General features: G+C 38.5%; 1 protein-coding gene across 9 annotated transcripts in view; it reads left to right on the top strand.

The window, feature by feature from the left end:
* ADAMTSL1 (ADAMTS like 1) overlaps positions 1–18,442 on the top strand; it is a 953,154-nt gene that overhangs the window by 692,143 nt on the left and 242,569 nt on the right. For 8 of the 9 annotated variants that reach the window (XR_009051238.1, XR_009051237.1, XM_057720944.1 and 5 more), the window contains 3 exons: positions 2,951–3,108; positions 12,992–13,103; positions 16,955–17,093. Coding sequence is in view for 7 of the 9 variants with exons in the window: in XM_057720944.1 (XP_057576927.1) it covers positions 2,951–3,108; positions 12,992–13,103; positions 16,955–17,093 (409 nt within the window). In the remaining 2 variants the exon portion in view is untranslated. Of the gene's footprint in view, positions 1–1,660; positions 1,766–2,950; positions 3,109–12,991; positions 13,104–16,954; positions 17,094–18,442 lie in introns of those variants that run through there. The other variant, XM_057720950.1, reaches the window with a different exon arrangement.

The following is an 18,442-nucleotide window of genomic DNA, read 5'->3' as shown; positions in this document are numbered from 1 at the left end:
CATTACTTTATCAATTTAGGGGAACATAGAAACTCCAAACAATCTTAATCCTATGGGCATTTAAAGAGAACCATGTAGTCTAGTTCAGCATCCCATGTAGTAGAGACAATGCAAGACCCTAACATCTTGAAGATAGCTTTTGGAATTTAGGATTGAAGGGTAATTGTAACCCCAAAGATCCAATGGTAGCATGGTCCCACCAGAGTTTGTGCAAGAATTGATCTTCATTCATGCCAAGCCAGCAGTACACAGTCGCATCTTTTTTTTATTACCAGGTAGTTCTGTTTAGATATAGACCTGTAAATTACAAGCAGAAAATTACAGGCTATAAGCCAGGGAGGGCATAGGAGAAGATATGCTAGATTTTCTGCAAAATTCACTTTCACTGAAAGACTTCGCTTCAGTTGGTCTCTTGAGCATTTCTGATCTCCTCCGCTGTGATTGTTCCTCAGTTCCTCCAAAGCCATCTATCATCTTCTGCTCTCTCTTCCCTCCCACACACATGCCTAAGAAGCCAATTTAGGTAGCAAGCATTATCTTTTGGCAATTGGATTATAAATGAAATCATTCCAGAAAGACAAACAAGAGGGAGACAAATTGGAGCCTGTGAAAGTTCAGATAGCCTCCTGAAGTCTTTCTAAAAATAAAAATAAGTACATTTCATGGGAAAGGTGGGATTTGAGAGGTCATGTGACGTAAAGGAATAAGTAAGGTACAGTTCAGGAAAGTCAAAAGATGCTGGGAAGTCACCTTATATGGATCCAACTCCTTTTCTAACCCTGAACAACCCCCAGAAGTATATTGTTCACATTTCAAAGGATGATGTATGTGTGTACACTGTTACCATTCAGATGATTTGTTTTTCCCCTTGAGGATTGGACAGAATTAACTGCTGGTATAACAACCTCAGTCAAAAACAGTATTTTTCTATGCAGTGAGAGGCTAAAATAAAACATCTAGACCAATTTATCACCAAGGCGGGGGCTTACTCCTCATTGCAGAAGAAAGAACCCAAAGGAATAGATACAAGATGGAAATTCATTTTTATAAATGTAATGCCCTCCCAGACTTCCTAATTATATGATCACTAAGAAGCTGAAGAATTGGCCTTGTTCGATTTAATTGCTCTAGGATTTGACAGGTAACGCTTCAGATGATATACATAAGTGATGAAAAGCAAAATGGAGTCTGCTTTTTCCGCCAGCAGGCATACTGTTGATAACATATACATAACTAAGGAAGTTTCTGTTTTGTTTTTGTATTTGGAATATAACTCAGCAAAACGAATGTGTAAATAAATGATGCCTTGTTTTTTTTGCAGCCCTTTTACCCTTCACTCCCAGAAGATGGCCCAATATGGGACTAACCTTAAATATTTAGGGCCAAACCAGAAAAAGAGTAGACAGTCTATCCAGGCCCAGCTCATCTTTAATCAGAAGTACCTTGGGAAGGACATCTAGGAGGCCCGGTGATAAAACTGAATCAGATGCTCAGACTTTCCAAGAGTTTTCCAAAGCTAAGTTAATTTGTGTCCTGAAGATACTTCCAAAAATTAATGCAAATGCATGGAAGGCAGCTGGAGGCGGGAAGGCTAGAGGAAGGAAATACAGAGCTGTCATTTTCCTCTGATGACAACCACTGTGGTTCTCCCACTCCAGTGTTCTCTCGATGTGCCTTATATTCTTCTGTGAGATCCTCTCTGCAGTGGGGCAGGTGAGGGAAGCCAGACCTACTCCCAGAGAAGGGCTACCTGACTTCATCTGAGGTACAAGGGCGTTTAATCAGACACCAACATTTTCTACTTGTTGGTATTCCTTCTAGTAGAGAACTTAGACAACATCTAGTTGTCTCTACTTCTAGCAGAGAGGTAGACAACATCTAGAATAACTTGGTGCTAAATCATTGGGTACTTTAGGGCCTCCAGAGACCTTAAAATTGTCCTTAACCCCAAAACCTCCGTCTTTAAAATGTAAAGAGGGGAGTCATTCTGATTGAATGTGGGGTAAGACACCCAGATCTCTACCCGAGCACCCCATCTTTCTGCCAGAGAACCCCTGCCAAAACCAAGGGTCCTTGTGCAAGTCTTAGAAACCCATTGTTAGACTTTATCCATCTTTCTTCATGCAGCTGGCAATTACTCTAAAATACTTAATTACATGAGAATTTAACCTGCTTTGAAGTATATATCATAATTACCCTCCTCCCAGCATGCTCTGACTTCCTAAAACAAAAGATGCTTCCTAGGCTTTGTCATTGGGCAAATTCAGATTGGGATGTTGCAAGAATCAAGAAGTTCTTCTCTCTGTCATAAGTTCTTATGAAATATCATATACGTACACAAGACTGAGTGAAGTAATAAAAAGGATTTGAAAAAGGGAGAGAAGTAAAGAGGATAGTTAGTTCCCTGTCCTTAAGTCACTGTAGTTTCTTCATTTTGAGCAATAGCACAATTCAATAAGTAAACAGAAAGTATAAATAAATACAAGGTAATTCATGAATATCAGGTCACACAATGAGTGCTAAAGGAACTCAGAGAAGCATCCTGGCTCTCATAGAGCGAAAGGGAAAGCTCAGGGTATTCTAGACAGAGGACCATAAAGTCTGAAATCAATAAGATATGTATGAGAGATGGTTTAGTCCAAAGAATAGGATTGTGATAAAGTAGGATATCCAAATGAAGTTGTCCGGGGAATCAAAGATTTTTTGACAGGGAGCTCTGAATGCTTGGCTAGTGAATTTTAAAATAATTTTATTTGCTGTATAAATTCCTATGTGATCCAGAGGTGCCTATATATTTTGTTTCTATCACATTTCAATTTTGTCAGCCATATAAAAAGTGATACTTCTCCCTGACATAGCCCTAGACCCTGTTGCATGGGATGTGCTTGCATGTGGTCTGTGGTAGCCCTGGGAATATCTTTCTCTCCTCTTCATGTGTTTGATTATGTAGATCTGGAAACCAAAACCCTCCAGGGGGCTAAAGGTGAAAACAGTCTGAGCTCTACAGGCATCTTTCTTGTGGACAATTCTAGTGTGGACTTCCAGAAATTTCCAGACAAAGAGATACTGAGGATGGCTGGACCACTTACAGCAGATTTCATTGTCAAGGTGAGCCCATTTAGGTACCTTGTTTTCAAGCCACATCCAAACTGGTGTTACTTATAATCCCCTGAAGAGAGAGAGACTTTAGGTTTTGACATAGATTTGCAAAGCTTGTTTTCCAGGAAATGTTTAATTCAAGGGTGTTAGCTACATCCTGGACTTTATAAGAACATGCAATAATTTTAAGGTTCTAGGGGAAAAATGTTATATATGTATATATATTTGTGTGTGTATAAGTTAATAAAAAGACCCCACTCACAAAGCTAATGTATCATTAGTTGGGAATATAAACTATTTTTAAAATAAATTAGGATACAGCCATTGACTCACATAAGGTATCCTCAGTCAAAGACAGAGACAAATTAATGATCTATAGCCTTGATCGTGCTTCCAACTGCAAGCTTTTTTTCTCCTCTCGTACTGGCAACAAGACCAAGTTGTTTCCTTCTATCAGAGCTTCCCTACTCTTCAAGGTAATATAAAACACATTGCTGGAAGCAACATACACATTCTGTAGGAAAAATGTACACACTAGAAGAATGTTTGGGAATCCCAATAAAATAAAACATATTTTTTCCTTCAGTAGGTCAGAGGACCTGAAGGATTTCAGCTGTAAAGCTGTAAAACTTGTAATGTGTCCAGGACTTCATAAATTTTTCATCATGGGACCTGGAGCCAGAGGACATTTGATTTAAGCTAAGGCTTGATGACCCCATGGCAGCTGGAAGTAAGGATGCATAAAGGAAAATGTGATAAGCAGTGAGGTTGCATGGAAGAAAGTTTCCAGAGTTCTGTCCTCTGTCTCCATCTGCATGGTAGCCCTTTTGAATCCAGTCCAGAGGCCAGCTGCATGACCATGAATAAGAAGGCACGAACTATCAGAGATAGCTCACAATAGAAATGATGTTGTAGGTAGTTGAATAATTTCAGTTGAACAAACAAATACAGTAAAAGAATGAGAGATATCTTAATTTTTTGAAGCCCTTAGAATAAACCACATATACTAATTTCCCCAGTGGCCTTGCAAGAGTTAAATACGCATACTGAAAATATAGAATTGAATTCAAGTCATATTATCCACATCTGAACAGTTCACAGCATTGTAAAATGCATTTCATATGTCCAGCTGCCTTCTGCACATCACCCACAGGCACAATGAGCTCAGTGTGTCCAAAATTGGACTTGTCTGGCCCCAGAAATCTACTTTATCTTCTTTATTTCTTATCTTGTGGAGTAATGTACTATTTATGCAGCCAAGTCAGAAACCTGTGATTCACACCAAGTCCTTTCTCCTATGCACCCCTAGTTAGACATTAAGCTTTGTCAGCTCTACCTCCATACCACATCTCAAGTGTTCTTTCTTCTCCATCCTTGCCACCACTGTCTTGTTTAGGTCTTTGTATTTCTCACGTGATGTAATACGATGGGCTCTGAATTTGTTTCCCAGCCTCTGACCCATTGTCCACGTTGCCTGCAGAGTGAGTTTTCCAAAAACCAGAATGAATTTCCCCTATTCATGATCCCGCATTGCCCCTCACCTCCACTCATTGCTTTGGGATTAAAATGCAAATCCATTGCCCAGCATGTGTTATTCTCAATAATCTGGATTCTGTAATTAATCTGAGATTTCCAGCCTCAGCTTTTACTTTCCCGCTCCTGTTTCCCTCAACTGAATGACTGGCAAGTCCCCAAACATCTTGCACTCTCATAACTCATTACCTTTGCACAATGCTGTGTCCTCTGTCTGCGATGCTCTTTTCTTCCCCATTTTCTTCACTAACTCATACTTGTACTTCAGGACTTTCTCCTTCCAGAAGCATTCTGTGACTTAACCCCAAATTCCAGTTTACATCACACCTCTCCTCTGTGTGTTCCTCAAGGACAGGGGCAGAATCATATCTGTCTTAACATCTCCGTAAAAAATCCAATAAGCACTGACAAGTGCTGGATGAATAAAGGAATGTAACCACATGGCAATTGTTGAAATGGGACATTTGTGACATCTTCATTCTACCTGCAAGGACACTGAGCCTGAGGGAAGTCGAATGATGTGCCCTTGCTCATGCAATGACAAGCCAGGACCAAAGATCACGTCTTCTTACTTCTAGCCCAGAACTCTTTTTAGTATTCTGTGTTCCTTTTAAGAGGGTATCTTTTTTCTTTTATATATAAATATACATATTAAAGGAAAAATGAACTTTGAGGAACTTTTTGATAATTTCCTAGATACCTAGCACCTGTAAATATCTTCTTTCAGAAACAGGCTAAGCTATCATTTTAGTGCTTTTTGCATTATACCCTGTTTGGTAATCTAGCTTCAGATTACAAATGAGAGGAGATGAAAGTTTCAATAGAAAATATCAGCATCAAATAAATGGAAAATTATACTAAAGTAGATTATATAATTTTTAAAATCCTTTTACTTAAACTTGAAAATGAGGCAGATAACGTAAGGAGATATAGGCAAAAAGAAGGAAATTATCTTTTTTTTCCAGTGATTTATAATGAAGCAACCTTTTCTTCCTTAATTTTCCCCAGGAAATAGCTGAATATGAAAGATTACCATTTGCTTATTTATCGTCTTTCATGATGTAGGTGCTTCGAAATTATACTCATAGTTTGTAATTCAGTTTTCAGTATCTATTCAAAGGATAATCTCTCTTGCATTATACATTAATTTAAGCAGCAGCTTCCTTTCTGGGTGAAATACATAGGGATCAGAATGGTCATTTGTCAACATCTCCATAGACGTTTATTGCCAAAATACCATTTTTGTTTATTTAAAATGAAAAGACTTTTTTGCATGAAAGGAATATTTTCTCACAGTGAGCATTGTTATATATTGCCACTGGTTCCAAAATTATGTTTTGGAATCTTCTTTGCTGACCACCTTTAAAAATGGACTAAACTCTCGTCTTACTGCCTAGGGGAGCATGTCTTCCAGAAATGTGTACTTCATACGTTGGCTGTACATTTTTGGCAGTGCTAGTGCAGAGGGGTAGAAAAGCTGAGCACTCTAGAATTCTGCATATGCTCCTGCTTCCTAGGGCTGTGACCTTGAGTGTGTTGTTTTACCTCCTTGAGCCTACTTACTCATTTGAAAAATGGTAATAAAATCTCCCTCCATAAAGTCTTTGTAAGGAATTGAATGAGATAGTGTGTATAAAAGCAAATAGAACCAAGTGACTTCCTTTCCTTTTTGAAATGCTTTCACTTCTGGTCAAACTTATCACAATATTATGTCTACACCATGGCAGAAAACGGCTCCTCTGAAGATGGTCAGAGGCTGATTGATTTATAAGTGGTACACCCAGGAACCGTTTGGCAGATGTAGCTATAAGACAGATGGATGCAGGCACAGCCTGGCTGTGACACCTGTAATCACATTAATTGTTAGAGATGATCGGCTGTTGGCTGGATGACTGGCTGGCTTAGCATCCTCTTCGTCCCTTACCATGCTATGTACATCTTTTCTGAAGCTGCAGACCCAGGGAAGGATAATGACTTTCCCAGGTAGAAGAGGGTTTTTTCATAGTCCATTCTTTATTAGAACATCAAACTTAGCTCTACTTGTGAAAGCAGCTAAAGTATATTTATACGTATTCAGTTTGCGCCCATTTTTAAAATTTAAGAAAGCTATATTAGCTGGAGATAAAAGTGATTGATGAGTACTTAAGCTACCGAAGTAGCAGAAATACACAGCAGGATAGTAACCAATCAGCGTACTCAGAGCTAGGAACACTGATTCACAGTTCATGCATTGACAACAGAGGACAGTTATTTCCCACAGAGGATACTTTTCTAAATGCATTACATTTCCATAGTTGGGGAGTTTGGTTAGGAAGGTTGGCATCATCCCCATTCCTGCCTAAGTATTCTAGGGAATAGAAAGCTGGTGGCTTCTGTTTGTAAAGTTAGGGCATTAGGCAGAGAGGATGGCTTCATATTACTTTTTGGACAGCCTTGAGCATAACCCTGAACATAACTCAGCACCTCCCAAAATGTTTTTTTAATAAAGAGGAAACAATAGGAGGAGACCCTGGACAGAAATCACACATGCAGTTATGAGAGTTCACTTCATCAAGTAAGTTTACAGAACTTCCATGTATATCCTTCTTTCAGGAGGTGCTTTCATGCATGGGGCAGATTGATTTTGAAATATGATATCTGCCCTCTCCTAGCTCATAATGCCATTGACAGATAAAACACTGACTAGGAAATTTTGAAATAGAGATGCATATAATTAAGTACAAAAATAATATGGACAGATAGTAAAAGCTATAGATACTTGCTATAGGCTAATGTGAGGAAGACAGACTTTATGAGACTTGGGCAGCCTGTGAATCTCAGGTAGGATTGAAATAAATTCTTTTCTCTGGTGGAGGCTGAGCTTTGGCAAATGTTTAAATCAAGTTGGTTTCGCCCTGCCACCCAGCCTGTCTCTAGATGGACACCCTATATTGGCCAACCTGTGTTCATACAAAGGGAAAATCATTGCTGTAAGCCAAACACTCTAGAGCGGAAAGGTCTAAATTAACTCCTGAAAAAAAAAGAAGCTTGTAATAAATAGTGATTTATTTTACTACCCAACCTTTACCAGTAGTGATTCCCCCAATAAGTATGTTCCTTTTTGTTAATAGATTCCAGGAGTTTAGAACTGAGCTGATTACAACACACTGCATTTCTTGTTGGGTTTCCCACCTTGTTTTACCAATGGAACAGCTAGGTGTAAGATACAGAGTCAGAGAACAAACCCCTCACCTTTCTCTGATGCTGAGAGTGGCAGACCCCTGCCTAATCCTATCCCTTCCGGCTCCACTCGGCTCACTTCTTTTCTGCCCCACTTCTCCATCCCAGCACTGAGACCATCCTTTCAGTAGACTCTAGCTTTCCCTGCCTCAGCATCTTTGTCCTGACACATCGCTTCCACCTCTTTGTTCCTTAGCCAACATTACACTCATTATTTCCAAAGAAGCATCTCTGATCTACTGCCCTACTCAAGGCAGTAAATCTATAACCAACATCTCTCATGCAACCCTGAGCCAAGGGTCTATGGGCTGAATTGCTGTATCTCCCAGTATTAAGGTCTGGCATTGTAGGAGGACTAGAAAACTCTATAAGAAGTGTAAAAGTAAAGTTGGGTGCTAACAAATTTTTTTCATTATTTTCACTGAATAAAAATCTAATCTCAGCATTTCCAACTGTTAAAACAGTGGAAAAATTGAGTCTATGTTTTATTCCAATAATAACTAGCATTTTTACAAGCCCTTTCTGCTACACTATCCTTCCTAAAGAGATAGCCTTCAAAAGAGGGTGGAAAGTACTATTGGGAGAGGGCTATGTAACACTACTGCTTCTTTTCATGAATTGTACCAACATTTTATCAACAAGAAATAATCAGTAACATCTTCAAGAAAACTGGCAGATATATATAAAAAGATAAATATTTGTCACAAATAATAGTTATTTGTGACAAATAATAGTTTGCAATTTCAAAAGTACTTGAAAGGACTGTGATCACTGTATATAATTCATTTGTTTGTTCATTCATACATTCATTTATTCAGCAATTGTTTGGACACCTGCTATGTGCCAAACGTAGATGATGCTGAAGAAAAAGTGGGATAAATGATCTTGCCTTTGTGGAGTTTACAGAATATGGAAGAGAAAGGCAATAAAATAACAACTATCTCAATATTAAGTGTTTGTAACTACTGAAGTGTTATAAGGAAGCTCTTATTGTTGCATATTCTTGAAAGCGCACAAAAGCAGTTTTATTTTTTTAAGAACTTTTATTGAGATATAACTGACATACAATAAACTGCATGTATTTAAAGTGTAAAATTTGATATTTTTTTCTTATTAGTAATGTATGTATGGCAATCCCAATCTCCCAATTCATCCCACCCCAACTTAAATATTTTTACAGTTTCTTGAGGACTTGCTATCACCATCCACCACCAGACCAGCCCAAACTTGAATATAGTAGACTGAAACATTTAATACACAGATTTACCTCTTGTCCCTTTTATTCCTTCCCTAGCAGGCATACTGATTTATTTTCACCATTTCCAAGCCCTCCCAAGTCATGGCATCCCTGGCTGCCCTGAGAGTAGGTGACCAAGTTGAATACCGTTCTCAGTCCCAGCTCAGTGTCTCACGATGGTGGGTCTGCCCACAGCTGCCTTTTGTCCACCTCTCCTCATGCCAGAAGAGCAACTTAACTGCCAGCAAGGCAGGTGAGAGATCCCTGATTGCCAGCTCCCCTGCCAGTCCTTCTGGGGCAAAAGTTTCTACAACATTCGAAAGAGAAAGGAACCTAGTTGGGGGACATCCCATGGCTCACAGGTTACCCTTTTCCCAACTGAGAAGGAAACATATGGCATTTCATAGTGCTTCATCTGGAAGAGCCTATGTGTACTTGATATCTTTCATGAGTTTGAAATCTCTCCTTGATTCCTTTGATTTTACATGAACTTAAAGCTCAACAATTATCCATATACACATTTGTACCACCATGCAGCTCTATAATAACAGCGTGATCAATTGCTATGGAAAGTGACCAGTTTTTGTCTTCTTCTTTACTTCCAGTATAGGTCATTACATTGGGTTAGAAACACTGAGTCATAATTATAGAAAGAAAAACTTGGTTCAGAACATTCTTTTTCCTTATTAACTCGAGGAGGTCAAAATTACATATGCCAGATGGTTTAGTTCCTTAAAACAAAATTCTAATGTGTCAAACTGAAGCTTTCAATGTACATTTGAGAACTAAAACCTGATGTTTAAGGAATTAGGACTTATGATGCTCCAGACCTAATGATAAAAAGAGTCCCAGCAGCCCAGAATTAATAAAACCAGGAAAAAGGAACATGGTGGTTCATCTCTGTAAGCAAAAATTAGGCCGTCAAAGTTAGACATCCAATTAGCCTCTTCTTTTTACTTAAAATATATTTTTTATACTCCTGTAAAGTTAAGAAGATACTGAGAAGAGTTACAAGGATACACTAAAGGTAAATGTCTGTATCTTCACAACACTAATAGGACTGCTTGGTACCATGAATAGAATGGCAGCTTTAGAGACCAGCAGACCGGCATTCAAATCCCTGCGCTGCTATTTCCTGCTGTGTAGCCTTGAGCTAGCCCATTGTTTCCATTGTAATGTGTATGTGGAAGATAATACAGAGTAGTTTTACGATTCAATTTAATATAAATAAAATGTCCCTGCACACAGTAGAAATGTACGTAAGTGCTGGTTGTTGTTGGTAGTTGTAGCTGTTATTATTAAAAGAAGGCAACTATTGAGAAGGAAGAAGCAGGAAAGCGTTCAGGGTGGAAGGAACCAAGCAAGATTATGAAGTCAGAGATTTGGATACACCATGACTGGTTTCATCTGTTTGAAAGAAAACGTTCGCATTCTTTCCAATCTCTTTTCACACCTAGGCATAGAGTCTCTGCCTTTACGGTCATTGTCCATGATTTCGTTGAACTCACTGAGAACCATATTCTTTCTAAACCGCCTGTTTTCTTTCGCTCAACATGATATTTCCTAACGCTCCCTACTGACACTAACACTGCTAGTCATTCATGCCTTCCTCTTTGGGCATGTGGTGCTTTCGTTGATAATTCCCAGGGAGCTGAAAAAAGGACCTCCTCCATGTTTTGTTTCTTTAAAATACAGACCAAACTGATGAACCCAGTGACAGGGCAAGAATAAGCATACAGATGCAGACAATGGACTGGAGGACATGGGGTTGAGGGCGAAGGGGAAGCTGGGACGAAGTGAGAGAGTAGCATAGACGTATGTACACTACCAACTGTAAAACAGATAGCTAGTGGGGAGTTGCTGTATCACAAAGGGAGATCAGCTCGATGATGGGTGATGCCTTAGAGGGCCAGGACAGGGAGAGCAGGAGGGAGTCGCGGGAGGGAGGGGATGTGGGGGTATATGTATAAATACAGCTGATTGACTTTGGTGTACCTCAAAAGCTGGTACAAGAGTGTAAAGCAATTATATTCCAATAAAGAGCTTAAAAAAAAATGCAGATCAAAAGACAAGCCCAGACACTGCAGGTATTCTAGAACAAGTTTTCTCCAAGTAGTTGGATGTTATAGCCTCCTTATTGTGGTTCCCCCCACCCCCCGCGCCGCCCCACCATCACACACACACACTTTCCTAGGACTTAGTTTAATGTCTGGCATCCCAAAAGGAACCTCTGCAAGATAAGCTCTCTCTCCAGATCTAAACAAATTTTCTGGCCTTTCAATTTTTTTTTATGGAGCTTGTGTTCCAATGAGCGTCCTCTTCTAATAGCTTTCCAGCGTGATAATCACACGTCCCAAGAGGGCTAGCAGCTTTTGTGAGCTGAGAAAAAAAGAAAAAGAAAAAGAAAAAAAGATCTTTCCAAAGAATGTGATTAACACCACCTCCCTAAGCAGGCCATTAGATATCCTATATCTGACACATATTAATCTGTAGGCCGTGCTCCCCTCTTGTGAAAGACACTGTATTGCTTCAGCTGTTTTTTCTTTAAAGTAGGGAATCATATCACTGTTTATTCTAATTAGGAAAGACCTAGATGCTCCATGGGTCAGAATCCTAGCATAACATGAGATATTCTGTAGCTTTTCTCTCTTCTTTCTCCTTTGCGGTGCTTCCAGATTTTCTGAGGAACATTTCATATTCTCATCTGAATGCCAAAAACTGAGCTAGGGTTTAGCACCTGTTCCTTATTTCTTTGGTGTTCCTGTTTCCCTCTGTACCCTAGGTATTTAGTCCAGTTTTTAAACTCAGTGGCAAAAAAAATAAGGCTATCTTTTTAAAAATCTGAAGCCCAAATCCATCAGTTTCTCCTAGTAAAGGACAGTTGGAACAGTACTAACGCTTGAAAATATTAACAAAGACTTGGGCCACGTGACTCTGCTGACTACTGCTTTCTCTACTTGCTATGATGGAACTGGAGTAAGAGGTGGTCCTCCCAGTTGTCCATGGAACTTCCTTTTAGTATAATAAATAGCCCACGCCTTGCCTTTGCCCAACGTTGTATGACGTCATTCTGTCTTTGTAAAAGCAAGGCATTGTTCCCATTGGATACTTTTCCTTCTCTTTCAGTTTGAGTTTGTTTCCTCAACCCTGTACTTTTAAACTATTAAAGAATTATTGCCTCACATTGCCCCCTTTGAAAAAACAAAGGAGCTATAATTTCCATAAACACATGTTTTATTTGAAGTAAGTGCTTTTGTAGTGTAAGTTGGTGTTTTTCAAAGTTTGAGTTTTGGACTGTCTGCATTTGAATTGCCTGGATCTAGTCTAGGCTTGAACCCAGGAATTTGCATTTTAGCCAGTTGGTAACTTTGCACATTAAGATATATGAATCACTAAATTGCCAGGAAACTCCAAGTTTGTCTCTGAGTGGGAAGAGCTACATAATTCTTAACTCTTTATTTCTCGTAACCAATGACAGTACCTATAACTTTTTTTGCAATATGTTGCATTTATAATTTTCTTAGAACAAAGTGTCTATTTGTGAACCTACATTGAAAAATTCATATAATCTTACCTGTTATACCAGAGAGGCTGGAAATAAAAGAGGATGAGGGAATAATTGGCTTGGGATATGGTCCTGCTAGAATCACAAGTTGAGATGTTGTCGTCCCTTGTTCTGTGGCAGCAGAACTGTGAAGGTGATGATAGTGATGCTTTATGCAAGGACCCTTTGCTGGTTAGATGGTGAGATGGGTGGTACTGCCATTGCCCCTTCTCTCTCAGTGCTGTCCTTGACACAGCCTGAGACCATCATTACTACCACATCCTTGTCCAAGCTGCAAGGAGCCCAGAGGGCACCCGCCTGTCACACTAGTTCCTCTGCTTTGCCATTGTCTCCTGCAGATCCGCAACTCGGGGCCCTCGGACAGTACAGTCCAGTTCATCTTCTATCAGCCTATCATCCACCGATGGAGGGAGACGGATTTCTTTCCTTGCTCAGCAACCTGCGGAGGAGGTAATGGTGTTAACTTAGCCTAGAAACTCTTGGCGTCTGTGAGGGAAGACTCAGCCGTGGTAAGAATAGAGTCACTTCAGCATACGGATCAGATTCTTTCTTCTCAGTGGGGCCAGATCCTGAAGCCTTCCCATAAGGCAGATACCTCAGTCTAGATGCCCCATGGATGTTTTCTGTCTGTAGAGTCCCATCAGAGGAAATGGTCTTCCCTGCTTTCCTTGATTCACGGACAAGTCCAGGACAAGCAGTAGCATAGCCTAGCAACAGCTTAGTCTAGAGGTGATTCTGTTCAGCTGAAAACAAACTACTCCTCTGGTCAAATGAACTTATCTATTAATTAATCAAGTGAAGAGTGTTTGTCGGGCCTTCTACATAGCATGATGTATCCAAGAAGAATCAGAGATTAATTTAATTAAAGAAAATATTTTATTACCAGGAAAAAAAAAAATCATTGAGCCAAATATTTAGGCTCAGTTATTTTTCAGCTCTACCCTGTCATCCATACAGTAAAAAGAATGCCACTTGACTTATTTATACCTTAAAACACATCTATCCTGAAAAGTCACCAGATGAATTCCCGTCTCTGCTACATCATGTCTGAAACATGAATAGCATTTTGTATTACTGGAAAAAGTCCTCCCCCTTTTCTTTAATAATTACTAAAATGGCTACCTAATAATTTCTTTGAATTATTTTATAATAATTTATTTAACCATATTCCTATAGAAGATCATTCAGTTCATTTAAACGTCTCTGTTGTAATGTAATGAATAACTTAATACCTAAGTATTTTTCTCCTTTCAAATTATTTCCTTGGACTAAATTCACAAGAGTGAGTTTCAGAATTTTTGTGGCTATTGGCATATATTACCAAAATTCTTTCCAGAAGGGCAATAAGCAGTCTATGAATATTTTAGTTTCATTGCCAACTGAGCCAGTATTTGTAGACTATCATTTTTTAAAGTTTTGGTAATTTAATGGGTATAAGATTGTATATATATTCCTTTAAAAACAAGCACATGAAATAAATTCTACCTCCAGCTTCATGGAAGCCTATTAATTGGATTGCTTTAAGTAGCTAATCCACATAGGTATCACTATATTATTTTGACAAGAGAAAAGAAGGATGATACCTCAAAATGGAGACAATTATCCATTCATTTTCGTAAAACAGTAGGAACACATGATATAATTCATCTTTAGCTGTGTTACCTGTGTCTGCATAGTGTGAACAAACCATTCAGAAATGAGGTTTTATAGAGCAATGTTGGATTTTATCTTAATAGCAGTAAAATGTAGTGCTTTCACTTGGTTGTTATATAACGATTAATTCAACATTTTAAGCGTTTCAGTCAAATAGTGTTTCCAGTTGCTCTGTCTGTGCTGAATAGAAAATTACTTTGTTTAAAAATAAAGTGCCAGTTACTTTGATATTTATGGGAATGTGTTGTTTTGATACACCTATCAACGACCAACACAGGAAGCAGTTTCAAAAAAAGAAATCGAAGGAAATTTTTTTTTTGTCTTTTCTTTTTAAAGAAAAACCATGTTTTGTGAGAAGTAACAATTCAGTAATAGGCCTGCTGTGTCAGTTTCACATAGAGCTGCTGTTGGAGTGTAATTTCAGTAACCTTGATTATGACTTGCTATATAATAAGGCAGTTAATGTTAGATTCATATATAAGCCAACCTCTTTGGGCTTTATTTTCCTCACATCTAAGTGAAGAAGTAGAACCATCAGTAGTTTCCAAATGTACTGAGCTATCAAACCATTTCTTCAAATGAAATTTTTACTAGGAAGCCAGATAAAGGAACACTGCTCAGAGTGAAGATCTCAGGAATGTGGAAACCAGCCTTCCTCACACTTCATGGACCACAGTTTGAAAATTGCTGAAGAAATGATCTCTAAATGCCTTTATGTGTTTCTGGTTCCAGATTCAACTAGTTGACTATTTTGCTAAGTGTAAAGAATTGCTACTCCAAATACCTTGTGAAACTTTAGAAAACACAATTATCTGACCATTTTGGTCCTTTATTTCATTTTTGTTTTGTTTTCATATCATACATTCTAGATTAGCTTCCCAGCCACACTTTTAAGCTGACAAATTATGATCTTTAAAAATTGTAATCTCACATTTAGTGTGTACTTACTGCTTGTGCCCACATTTTACTACATGATAAATTCTGTCCTTGAGTAGAAATGATTTTCTGGAAACTTATAAAATAATTAGCTTGTCATCAAATTATCTGCTTTAAGTATAATGTAATTGAAAAACAAAAGTATATTTACTTACATAAAATATTTTGCTTTTTTATTTTCTTATAAGATAAAAAATTAAATGGAACATGTGTTCTTAGCCATTACTTTCCATGCTTTTCATCTTTATAGTAAAATTGTTAAAAGGTCTTTTTTTAGGTCTTTAATGAGCCATTAATTTTTGTGCATGGTCTGAGAACACAGCCCCAAGCCAGGAAATGTGGTTTATAAGTCTCCTTCTGATTTCCTAAAATCTTTTGCAAGACTTTTAACCACTCTAAATCTGATTTTCTAACACATATTTAGCAATAACAATATTCAACCACGGCTCAGGGGGAATATATTTTGGACTTGATTAGGGTTAGAATGATACAAAAGGCCTAATTTTAAAAAATATTCTATATACATTTATTTTTCACCCCAAGAATCTAAGTCCTCATCACCATCCCACCAGAAATCCACAGGACAAGAAAGAGGCAGGTAGGAAAGATAAAACATATTATGAGTAGAATTAAGTATTACTCAGCAACATTAAAAAGAAAAAAGAAAGAATTCTCTAAAGAGTGGAAATTTGTGCATGGAAATCAAGAAATATTGGCTAGAGACTTAAAGAGAAATGATAAAAGATTTTGAAACAAAAATTGAACAGTAGGAGGTATTTTTTTAGTTGTGTAGGGAAACTTGAGATTTATTATGGCTACTATTGGGGTCTTAGTCATCTATTTACTCAGCTTAACCCATTCAGGTTGAATTTAGGCAAAGAAAAAAAGCATTTTGGGACTTTCCTGGTGGTGCAGTGGTTAAAAATCCATCTGCCAATGCAGGGGACACGGGTTCAATCCCTTGTCAGGGAAGATCCCACATGCCACAGAGCAACTAAGCCTGTGCACCACAGTTACTGAGCCTACATGCCACAACTACTGAAGCCCAAGTGTCTAGAGCCTGTGCTCTGCAACAAGAGCAGCCACCACAATGAGAAGCCTGAGCACCGCAATGAAGAGTGCATGCATTCATGAGAAAGCCCGTGCATAGCAACAAAGACCCAGTGCAATAAATAAATTTATGAAAAAAGAAAAGAAAAAAAGCATTTCCAGGCAGCTGGCAATACCCAATCCTATGTTATATCCTATGGTCACCCACTGACCAAGAGGAGTGGCATTGGGGTTTGTTTTTTTTAATTTGAGAGTTTATTCTCCTTGATGCCTCAGGTACGAGGGAGGCAATTTTGCATCCTTGCATGAGATGGTTGTAAATAAATACTGATTATTGTTTTTGGATACAGAATTCTGTGTTCGACTTTTAGTTTATACAAAACTAATTAATAAGAATAGTTCTTACAAGAATCTTATAATCTAGCTATGCTCTTATGTAGTTCAAGTGCTATGGTATAATTTAATTGTTAAAATTTGAGTGGAAAAACACAGTATTTGAGGCCTGCCAAAATTAGCGAGCTTTCCATTTATCCATCTTCGGTCCTGAAATGACTGGAGCATTGGGGAAGAATTTCCATTAGCATGAGATAGCCAGAAAAGCCTAAGGGTATATATTGCATTGATTGTACATTGAAACTTGCCTGAATGGTTTGATACTGCAGGTTACCAGCTGACATCGGCTGAGTGTTACGATCTTCGGAGCAACCGCGTGGTTGCTGACCAATACTGCCACTATTACCCAGAGAACATCAAACCCAAGCCCAAGCTCCAGGAGTGCAACTTGGATCCTTGTCCAGCCAGGTCAGTCACATTTACCAGTTTGTTTACCATAGACATAAATCAAGTTCAAATAAGCTTCTTAAATTAAAAATGGTTTAATTAAAAATAAGATGAAATTTAAAAATAAGTAAGTGCTGCCGTCCAGTGTTCATTCCTAGTCATCTGTTATCAGGACCCAAGCCCCTCACTCTTGCTGCTATAAGATGCCATCTCAGGATCTATGGGTTTTCCATTGATAAAGCTGCAGGTAAAGCACTCTGCAGAGTCATTTCCTCTTCTGATTTCTTTTCATTCTGGTTACTCATTTCTGACCTTAACAAATGTGATGGTACAATATTTCAGGATTTTTTTTGTATTTTCACTCTGTCACCTGATCAGTGAGATAATCAGAGCCGACCACGTTGCAGGATCACAGCTGACCCATTTCAGCTGTGGTGGTCCACACCAATTAACCAGAATCAAAACCAGCCTTAGAATAGTTCATCCACATTTAAATAAGTTCAGCCTTTGTTGAAGAGAAAGCAGGACTTATTTGTAATAGTCAGATTTTTTTAGAGGTCTTTTTAATTAGGAGCCTTAAAGAGACACAACACTTTTGCATATGTTTGCTTTGGGGAAACTATAATTGGCTCTCAGTTACTTGCAGGATCAAGAATCAGATTGATGAATGAAATATCTCAGGTGATAAGTAGTCAAAGAGGTACAGGTCAAGAATCTTTTCATGGGTGTCACATTTGCCTTTTTAGTTACAACACTACGTGGTAATTTTATTAACTTGGCTTACTCATCCTCAACATGTGAGAGAGGATATATGCAAACTCCTCTTCTACAAAACTCATCATGAAGACCAAAAGATAGAGAATCCTTTCCAAGACACTTGGAGTTCTGAGAAACAGCTCAATGTTATTTTTTTTTTTATTGGAATATAATTGCTTTACACTGTTGTACCAATTTTTGAGGTACACCAGGGTCAATCATCTGTATTTATACACATATCCCCATATTCCCTCCTTCCTTCGACTCCCCCGCAGCCTCCCCGTCCCAGTCCTCCAAGGCATCATCCATCACTGAGTTGAACTCCCTTTGTTATACAGCAACTTCCCACTGGCTCTTTTACAGTTGGTAGTATATATATGTCTATGCTACTATTTCAGTTCCTCTCAGCTTCCCCTTCACCCCCCGCCCCACCAAACCTCGAGTTCTCCAGTCCATTCTCTGCATCTGCGTCCTTGTTCTTGTCTTGTCACTGAGTTCATCAGTACCATTTTTAGATTCCGTATATATGAGTTAGCATACTGTATTTGTCTTTCTCTTTCTGACTTACTTCACTCTGTATGACAGACTCTAGGTCTATCCACCTCATGACATAT

The sequence above is a fragment of the Hippopotamus amphibius genome, chromosome 2, assembly GCF_030028045.1.
Source record: "Hippopotamus amphibius kiboko isolate mHipAmp2 chromosome 2, mHipAmp2.hap2, whole genome shotgun sequence".
Lineage (NCBI taxonomy): Eukaryota > Metazoa > Chordata > Mammalia > Artiodactyla > Hippopotamidae > Hippopotamus > Hippopotamus amphibius.
This window is presented reverse-complemented; position numbering and strand designations above follow the sequence as displayed.